The following is a 10,000-nucleotide window of genomic DNA, read 5'->3' as shown; positions in this document are numbered from 1 at the left end:
TCATTATTACTCTTGTGAGTTTTATTATTTTTATTGTTATAATCATCATCATCATCATCATTATCATTATCATCATAATTGTTATTACTATTATTATTGTTGTTGTTGTTGTAGTTATTGTTAGTAGTATCATTATTGTTGTAATTGTTATTGATATTGTTGTTGTTATTATCATCATCCTCGTCCTCCTGATAGTGATTTTTTCTCATAATTGATGTTGATATTGTTATTTTCTTTATTATTATTCTTATTATCTTTATTTTTAAAGTTATTTTTGATAAATGCTCTTGCTCTCTATGAACATTTGTACATGTACTAAGATTTAGCAAAGTCAGGACTTTGAATGGAATTGCTTTTCTGACATGTCTGTAAGGAGAAATCATATCCACTTGGAAAGCCTGTTTATTTCTTAACCCATAGAGTGCTTTTTTGTCCCACCCTTTGGTGTCCAGCAGTTAGAAAATAAAATTGTTATTATCATCATTCCTCCCCCCCAACCCATTTTATGTTTGAAAATTAACATTAGGATTGTAATTTTTTTTTTCTAATTTAGCGCAGCTTGCCCTTCACTTAAGCAGACGCTTGCACTCCATGGGTTAACACCGGAATGTTCTCATCACACGATAATCCAAATTCAGCTTCACCATAGTTAGAGTACAGGCGGGAAAAGAAAGAAAGAAAAAGATATCCAAAGGCCAGTTTGGACCGCCAAGTTAGCATATACTGTTTACACAGGAGGACACCATGCCCAGCAGTTGCGGTCGGCGCACACTATCCCTTCAGGATTCTCCATGTGTCAGTTCAGTTTTCAAAGAGGAAAAGACTTCTAGCAAAAGTAAGTAAAATCGCAAAAGGAGCCATGCAGTAGTATATTGAAAATGAAGAATTTTGAGAATGTATCTTTTGCAAGTTGAATTACATGGAACTAAATATCAGAGCATATCACAGCGGAGCGGTTTCAGAACTTTGTCTAAAAGTCATCAGAGCTTTTTGTTTACATAATTTGATTTATTCTTGTATTTCTCTCTCTGTGTAAAGGGATGGTAAAAGTTTAGTCCACAGAACCTTCTTCATTTTTGTTTTGTAATTAAATTTTTTTTTCTTTATAATCATTTTTCATAATGACAAAGAGGTATGGGTGTTCAAATGAAAAAGAAGTGGTATTTAAGAACTAGGTCAGTTGATGTAAATACCATTTCAACGAACAGGTTCCGAGGAAGAGGGCATAGGGAAGAGAAAGCTGCTAGGTGGACGAAGTGACAGCAGTGGAAGTGAGGTAGCTACCTGTCATTCATTTCTCTCTCTCTCTCTCTCTCTCTCTCTCTCTCTCTCTCTCTCTCTCTCTCTCTCTCTCTCTCTCTCTCTCTCTCTCTCTCTCTCTCTCTCTCTCTCTCTCTCTCTCTCTCTCTCTCTCTCTCTCTCTCTCTCTCTCTCTCCCTCCCTCTCTCCTTCTCTCCCTCCCTCCCTCTCTCTCCCTCCCTCCCTCTCCCTCTCCCCCTTCTCCCTTCTCCCTCCCTCTCCCCCTTCTCCCCCTCTCCCTCTCCCTGTCTCATTCCCTCCCTCTCTCTCCCTTCCTTCCTTCCTTTCTTCCTCCCTGCCACCCTCCCTCCCTTCCCCCTCTCTCTGTCTCTCCTCTAACTCGTCTGTCTTTCTTGTAATATGTATGCAGTTTTGATAATATTTGGAGTATGATAATTGGGAAAATAAAGTTTCTTCTCTATTCTTTCCTTTTTCCTTTCTTTTTTTTAATCAGAACTCCTGTTCAACATTTATAACCCAGAAAAATTCTGTCTAACATTTATGAATTTCTTTCCATGCCTATTTCTGGTTGTGGAATTAAGTTTTTTGAATGATCCCTATTTATATTTAGCATTGTTTTCATCAGTCATATAGTTTCCTTTCTCTCCATAATACTTTTAAAATGATAGTTAAAGAACATTGATAAATTTCTAGCTAGATGATCTCTACATTTTGCAGATGTATTATCAAAAATCTCCTTTCTTAATCTCACAGAAACAGTCCAAAATGACAACCATATATAGTGTATATCTGTATGTGTGTATACATACATGTATGCATATTTATATAGATATGATGTTCCCTTATGTCAGAATTAATTGGCATGTTGTATTGATGAATGTAAGTCTTCCATCTATATTATTAGTGAATGTACATTTACACTGGAGAGCAAGTGCAATTTTCCTATGAACTTGTCAAGCATTTGAGTTTATTTAAGATATAATTTTTATTAAGCCTAATCATACAATCAGTGTGTAAGTAATAAGAAAGCTAATGGTAGATGTTGCATGTTGCACAGTTTCTCTGAATTTCTCACTCAGACACTTGAATTCTTATGGCCATCGTTGCAGAACAAAGCCTCATTAGACGAGAACAGTAACCCCATGATTACGGGTGGCGCCCCCTCTCTCCTCACGTCGGCTGCCGGGACCGACCGTTCAAGCAGCACCTTCCTCATGTCAACTCATACTACCTCGCGCAGGAATGGCATCAGTGGAACCCACAAGCAAGTTACCAAGTTTGAACAGCTCAAGACCAAGAAGGAGAAGAAGAAGGTAAGAGAGAAAGTGGGCAAGTTTGGGACGATGCTGTGGTCGAGGGGCTCTGAAAGTTGTAAAGATTTGGTTGTGTAATACAAGTGGGGTTGGTTATGAAATAGGTTAGCAAGAGGTGATATGTCTTTGGTGAAGACCTTGATAATACATTTTTAACAGATTTTGTATCAGAAGTAAAGGCACAGCTTATATATTCTGAACATAATCTGAAAAATGAAAGAAACTTATGAGATTAGTATTTGCAGCATTAAGGCGGCCAGAGTTACTAAATGACCTGTATTTGATTTACAGATTTTAAACATTCTCCTTTTATAATCTTTTACAGTTAACATGCTTTATCATAAGTATTTTCAGTCACAATTAACTCAAGGACAGGGTGGTGGGATGTGTGTGTTTATATATATAATGTTCTCCAGTCCAGTTAGTCTTTTGGTAGTAGTTGTCTGTTGTAACAAAACAATTATTACTTTTTATTATCATTGTTATTATTGTTGTCGTCATTGTTATCATCATCATCATTATCATCATTATTTATATATTTATTTTTTCATCATTGCTTTTATTTTATTATTATTATTATTATTATTTTTTTTTTAATGTCTTCCCTGAATTGTCTCTATACATATTCTTGCTAGCAGCCAGCCTAAAGTTGCTTTTCTTTATAACAAGTTCCATTCTTTATAACAAAATGTCTCCACTGTTTTAATACTACTTACTCCTGCACTCCTTATAATAGAATTTTTTTTATAATTGTGCCAGTGTTTCTATAGCTCATTCTTCTTGTGGTTAAGATTTTAGTTTATTCTTAAACTCAGTAAAAGTGGGATATAGTGTTTCATAATCAGTGTAAGCACTCTGCCATCTCTTTTTTGTGTGTGTGTGTGTATTTGTGTAGTTAAGTTAAAAAAAAAATTATTGAACCCTTTTGGTCATTGTAGGGAAATACTTTCAAGTTGTGAAAGATAATAGTTTGTGGATGTGCATTTTCATATTTATGAATTTTTGTGCGTCATACTATATTTATGTGTGTGTGTGCTTGTTGTATCCATGCACACATGTATATATTCTTTATTATAGAAGGCACACTAGCCCACAAATACAGTAAAATCTAACCTCATACAAACAGCCATATATAAATGTTACATTTTTGCACTTCCATGATATTTTACACAAATCTGGACATGTCTGCATGTTATGTAGTTATACATATGTAATTCATTAAACTGCAACTAAGCATTGAAAATATCTTTACTTTTAATAGTTGAAAGGGAATATTTAGACAACTGAATTTTGTTAGTGGGGCATTGCTATAGGAGATGGTCAGTACTTGTCTGTCTATAGACTTATATTTGATTATCAATAGGTATTTAATATTTTCTGTTATGTGATCAGTCTGTCTTAAACCTTTTTGTTGATTTTGGTGTAGTTCACCATTACTGTGGCATCAGCAAAACAAGCTTTACCAGTATCCATTGGTAAAGAAAAAGTCAGTTGATAGCTAAGTATGGATAAGTAATTATACATAAAACTTTTCAAAGATTCCAGGGCCATTAGATTGCAACATGCAGTTTGGAATCATTGTTTCTAGTATATGCAGTAAATCTCCAGGAGCTTCTCTGTCTTTCTTTATGGATATTGCCGCAGAATTTTGAGCCCAAGATTTTTCAGCTCGAGTGACATTGTTGGGCTGATTTTTGTGTTTAATGCACCCAAGTTCTTTAAACTTTTTCTTTCACTGCCGAGTTTAATATTGTTCACTGCATTCATGAGCCAGTGTGTCATTTCTGTCGTTCCTTTCTCTCAAGCCAATATCAGTTGTTTGTTTATTTATATTTATATGCATGTATGTGTGTGTGTTGGCTCTTCATGTTTTTCATCCCAAGCTGCTGCAAGGCTCGTGGGAGATGGACATGGGTCAGTGGCTTGAACAATGTTATCTGTAGATTATGGGGATGGTCTTAGAGATATAGATATAGATATATATATGTCACTATTAGGGTGATTGTTATGCATTTACTAGGGGCCATTGCAGTTGTCTTTGTCCTTTTTGATTACCTGATCAGATCATCTTTTACAGTGAATGTCTTGTGTGGTTACATTGCTGTTGTTTTTCTGTTTACTCTTTCTTTTTATTTGAGTTCTGAAATTTCATGGTTATTAAGTTTTCTAATTATTCTTATGGCCAAAGAATTTTTTTCAAGTATAGTGTATTGTTCCACTAATATATTGGGATAGACCTTGATTTTGTTCACAGCTAATAGAAGTCCTAAAATAAAATTGTTTATTGAAAAGTATACATGTGACTTCTACCCTTTCTCTTTATTTCTATGCAATTCCCTATTTGCTCTACCATCTTGTGTAACAAATCACGTGTGGGTAATGGGTTTAGAATTGCAAAGCTGTTATTAATGCTTGCTAATCTTACAGGCCAGCAGGGAGAAGGACATCGTGAACATCATAGAAACGCCAGGCTTCCGTGGTGATCAGGATGTCAATGACCTCCTAAAGTTCATCATTGGGAGTGACGAGGACACCCCCAACAGCAAGAACAAGAAGAAACACAAAGGCAAGGGCCAGGAGAACCGTGACGAGAAGGAAGGGTCCAAGAAGAGCAAGAACAAAAGCAGCCGAGCCAGCGAGGACAGCTGGAGTGAGAAGTGGAAGGAAGACGAGGGCTCTGCCAAGACCAATGACGACAGTGGCATTGGGGGCGAGGTCACGGCCAGGGAGAACAACCGAAAGAGCAAGGAGCGGGAGGACGAAAAGAAGACGGCCAACAACAAGAAGAACAAGAATCAGGACACCAAGAAGGGCAAGAAGGGCAGCAGCAGCCTGAGGGAGTCTAGCAGTGTGGAGGATCTTGTGTCCAAGAGTAAACAGAGTGATAATGTCCGTGACATACGCAAGCAAGTGACTATTGATGATGGGGATATGTCCCTTAGTGTATTACATACATATCAGAATAATAAGAAAGTAGATAAATTTAACCATTTTATAGCAAATGGAAAATATATCAGAGAGTCGAGCATGATGGACATTGCCAATGACAATGAGTTCGACACTGACCAAAGGCCTTCCGACTTTGTGACTGATTTCTATAGTGTAGGAGACTCGTTCCTTGGAGAGGACCTTTCCCGCGCCCCCTCCTCTCCGTCAGGGGGTGACTTTGAGGTGGTGAGCAAGAAAAGGAGCAAAAGGGCCAAGAACAATCCCCAGAATGCAAGCCAGAGTGTACGAAATGCTGGCTCAGAAAGGTGGAGTGGTAGCACCAACAGTGGGGGACATGTTGAGGACAGTTTCCGTTCCTCGCGTTTTGGCCAGAACAAGCCAAACCATAGGGGCAACGGAAGCCACGAAAGACCACACATTAACTTTGTTGAGGGACCACGTACAGTGCACGAAAATATGTTCCTGGCCCAGTGGTCCCAGCTGGGGGTGGGAGCCGGGGAACGTTATGCAGCTACAACCACAAGTGCCCCCCATAGTGAGGATTCCGAATCTGACGGCGATGACTCTGTACACTCAATGCCAGTTCCTTCAATTACTCCTCGACCTGATGTCCGCAAGCCTCCACCCTCGTCAGATTCGACTCCCCAGGCTTCTTATGCAAATATTGCCAAGCTTGCTGCTTCAGCCAATCGTACACAGATGAAGCGAGTGGGCACTGTAGGGGCTCAGTCCGGGACAGCAATAGTGAAAGAAGTGGATGGTGAAGTTAGTGGTATTAATGTTGTAGAACATTCAACATCAAGACCTCAAGTAGCGTGTGAATCTCGTCCCTCAAATATATTAGACGATAATTTCCCTTCCTTAGCCGAAAGTTTAGGTGGTTCTGCTCCCATTAGTGCAATATCAACGTTTAAGCAAGGTGAATCACGGACCAACCACTTAAGCGAGAGTGTAGTGATTCCTGTTAATAATGCATCAACTTCGTCAGTCAGTGATTTAGCAAAAGAAAGACCTGGTGTCACGGAAGCCAGCTCGAGCCCTAGAGAAAGTGGGGAGTCTGTTGTAGTGTCAACAGCTAGTCTTAGTGGACAAGTAACAAGTGATAAGAAACAAATTAAGTGTATTGGTGAAAATGTCCAATTAAATACACAGTCTGTGCAACAGCATTCTCATCCTCAGCAGAGCCATCATCCTCACACACTGCAGCATCCGTTGCATAGTCAACCAACCCAACATGCTAAAACTCATTACTATATGCAGCCCCAGCACCTTGTCCAACACCAACCCATTTCCCCCCACCAGCCACAACAGCCCCGACAGACGCCCCTCCAGCACCCAAACCAGAGTCCGATCTACCCCCAGCCCAATCATCCCCAGCAGACAGCTCATCAGAAACCATCCAGTCAATTGCAAACCAATTCAATCCAACCCATCGCCAAAACATCCCCATCACCATCTCAGATTTCCCAAAATATGCCTCCACCCCAGCAGTCCCAACTTGCCAAACCAGTCCCTACCCAACAACAACAGAATCCGCAACAGCCACAGGCGCTGTTGCCGCACACAAAGACCTCACAGAGCCCACTTCCTCAGCCGTCTCCACAGCCCCAGCTGAGTCCCCAGCCCCAGCCAAGCATACATACTCAGAGTTCACATCCACAGCAGGTCTTATCATCTCAGCATAACTTGGTCTCTCAGCAGAATCTGCATCGTCCTCAGAGTTCACACACCCTGCCAGGGACATATCCCGCTCCAAGTTCTTTAGCTTCCCAGAACACCAATGCTAATAGTGTGGCTGTGCGAGAAACTAGTGAAGAGAAGCAAATAGTCAGTGGCAAATCTCAAGGCAAACAGACCAAGAATGGGTCCGTGGGGCCCACTGTTCAGTCGGGTGATACTAGTCGTTTCAAGAAAATCGAACCTGCAGTTGTGTTTACTGACAATGCCAAATTCAACCACAGTGTTAGTGGACTAGAGTTTGGCTTTGGATTCGATGAGTCCATAGTAACAACAAGTGATAATAATGGAAGTGGGAATGAAAGTGTAGTGTTAGATAATGAAGACAATAAGTGTAATAATAACAATAATAACATATTAAAGAACAATCATACAGTAACAAAAGACTTCAGTAAGTGCTTCAAGGCTCCCAAGAATGACAAGATTAGCTACAACTATGAGGAGCTCATTAGACATGTATCCAAAGGTAATTATAGCTCCCTATTTTCTTATGTCGCTTGATGGCTTAGAGTTTTAAAATGTTTTCTCATTTTTGCATTGTTGGGATTAATAGCTGCAAAATTGTTGATCAGATTAACTGTACTTTATTTGACTGGATAAGGAAGAGCAGGAGGGAAATTGATTGAGCTACAATATAAAATCACCAGGTATCATAGTAATAGCATTTGTGATGTGATTAGAAAAAGATTGGTAGAATTACAAGTGTTTTTTGTTCTTTATCTTTTCTGCATGTGTACATGCATTTGACTTGTGGTTAAACCTCATTATGGTCAATGGAGTAAATACACACTGTGTATGATATAGTGGAGGTAAGGCAAAAATGAGGTGGTTTTGTAGTTCACAGTATTTGGCAAATCGTCCATAATGGGGCCAATGATTTTCTGGGATAGCAGTAGGTGGATGAAATTCATGGAGTAGCTTGTCTGAAATTTGATTTGAAACGGCATCCTATAGTCACTGTATTTGTATTGTTATACATGTTGAAAAAATGGACATTGATCAGTTCTGGAAGCAGTCTGTAGTGACGTTTTTCTATCAGCACTACCTTTTTTCAATCCAGCTGTTGAATAGGCTCAGCAAGTCTTTCTCTTTGATAGTTGCTGTGCGGTACATTTATCTTCGTGAATATCATGATAACCTTTTACTGGGATGTTAGCTACTTGAAAAAAGAAAGGCAACTGCCAGTGTTGGTGTATGCAAATGCTTTGAGGGAAACCGTGTCCTGTTTAGTAAATATTCTCAAAATAGTAATAACCTATTACGTATGAAGAGCATGGACCATTCTCATTCATAAAAGCAAATGTTGAATAAGCAAGTTTTGTTTGCTTTTTGAGGTTCAAATACTAGTAGTTAAGGGGGTTGTCGTAATTGAATTTTTGATAAATATACTCAACAGTCCCCTCCCCCACCCCCAATTTATTTTAGTATTCTCCGGTAGTTAGCTAGCAATTCTGCTTATGGCACAGCTGACAGCCATGACAAAGAGACAAGGCGGGCAGTCACCACGAGAGAGCTGGAGCAAGAGGTTGCGCGTCCCATGCCCCATGTGACACCATCCCTGATGCGCCCTCATCACATAGTAATAGGACACTACTAATGATAAATGTTATTCCTGTAACTAGTAAACATAATACGATGAGAAATACATCTCAATCACAGCTGCAGCAGTTGTTTATTCGTATGAAATGCCTCACGAAGCGCTGCAAAGCCTATGGTGGCATGCGGTACACCTACAATCATGTGCACTCATTGCCATTAGTAGGGGGGACCAGGTACCAGTTACACTTCAGAATACATGTGAATGCCATAGAATGCATCAAGATTGATGCAGAGACCAGATTTCTGAAGAAAAGAAAAAAAAAGAAAATGGAGGAAAAAGTATTCTCAATTTCATAGCCTGATATCTCAAAACTACACCTTTGTCCACATTTTTTTGTGTCACTCCGTAACTACTTGGCCGATTCTAAAGGGGTTTGGATAATTTGAAAGCTGAGTGTGCCTTTTTTTTTCAATGATCAGAACAAAATGAAAATTTTTTTTTCCACACTAAACTAAGAAGAAATTTCAAAATCCGATGATTGATAATATATGTATTGCTAGATTTTTTTTTTTCAACATGTTCAGTCAATGGATAAGTGAGATACATGAGTTTTATTTAAGTATTTATTTATTTTTATTTTTTTTATTATTATTATTTTTATTATTATTATTATTATTATTATTATTATTATTATTATTATTTTTAATAACTTCATTGTTTATTATCCAAATGATATAGTGTAAATTGTAGTATATGTATATATAACATATAAAAAAATAGTGAAAATCTGATCATAATTAACGAACTTTGTTCTCGAGTGCGATGGCCCCCTTAATTTGTAAATAGTCAAATTCAAGTACCACATTATTATTCTTTCTCTTGCCTTCTGCTGGTGCTGCTGCTGCTGCTGTTTTTTTTTTTTTTTTTTTTTCCTTTCTCCTCCTCCTCCTGCTCTTCCTACTCTTCCTGCTCTTCCTTCTCTTCCTTCTCTGCTTCCCCTTCTCCTCCTCTAACCCCACCCCCTTCTCCTCCTTATTCATATCCTCCTCCTCCTCTTTCTCCTCCTTAACCTTATTTCCCTTCTCCTTCCCCTCTTCTCCTCCTTCCCCCCTTCTCCTTCACCTCCTCCTTCCCCTCTCTTTTTTTTCTTCTCCTCCTCCTCGTCCTCCTCCTTTTTGGCAAGTTGTACTTGAACAGTTGA

General features: G+C 38.9%; 1 protein-coding gene across 5 annotated transcripts in view; it reads left to right on the top strand.

Annotated features, from left to right (window-relative positions):
* LOC113803171 (myb-like protein X) overlaps positions 1-10,000 on the top strand; it is a 42,293-nt gene that overhangs the window by 30,023 nt on the left and 2,270 nt on the right. For 4 of the 5 annotated variants that reach the window (XM_027353899.2, XM_027353897.2, XM_027353898.2 and 1 more), the window contains exons 8-11: positions 736-835; positions 1,209-1,276; positions 2,370-2,573; positions 5,001-7,725. In XM_027353899.2, the coding sequence (XP_027209700.1) occupies positions 736-835; positions 1,209-1,276; positions 2,370-2,573; positions 5,001-7,725 (3,097 nt within the window). The remainder of the gene's footprint in view (positions 1-735; positions 836-1,208; positions 1,277-2,369; positions 2,574-5,000; positions 7,726-10,000) is intronic. The other variant, XM_027353900.2, reaches the window with a different exon arrangement.

This window comes from Penaeus vannamei, chromosome 40 (assembly GCF_042767895.1).
Source record: "Penaeus vannamei isolate JL-2024 chromosome 40, ASM4276789v1, whole genome shotgun sequence".
Lineage (NCBI taxonomy): Eukaryota > Metazoa > Arthropoda > Malacostraca > Decapoda > Penaeidae > Penaeus > Penaeus vannamei.
This window is presented reverse-complemented; position numbering and strand designations above follow the sequence as displayed.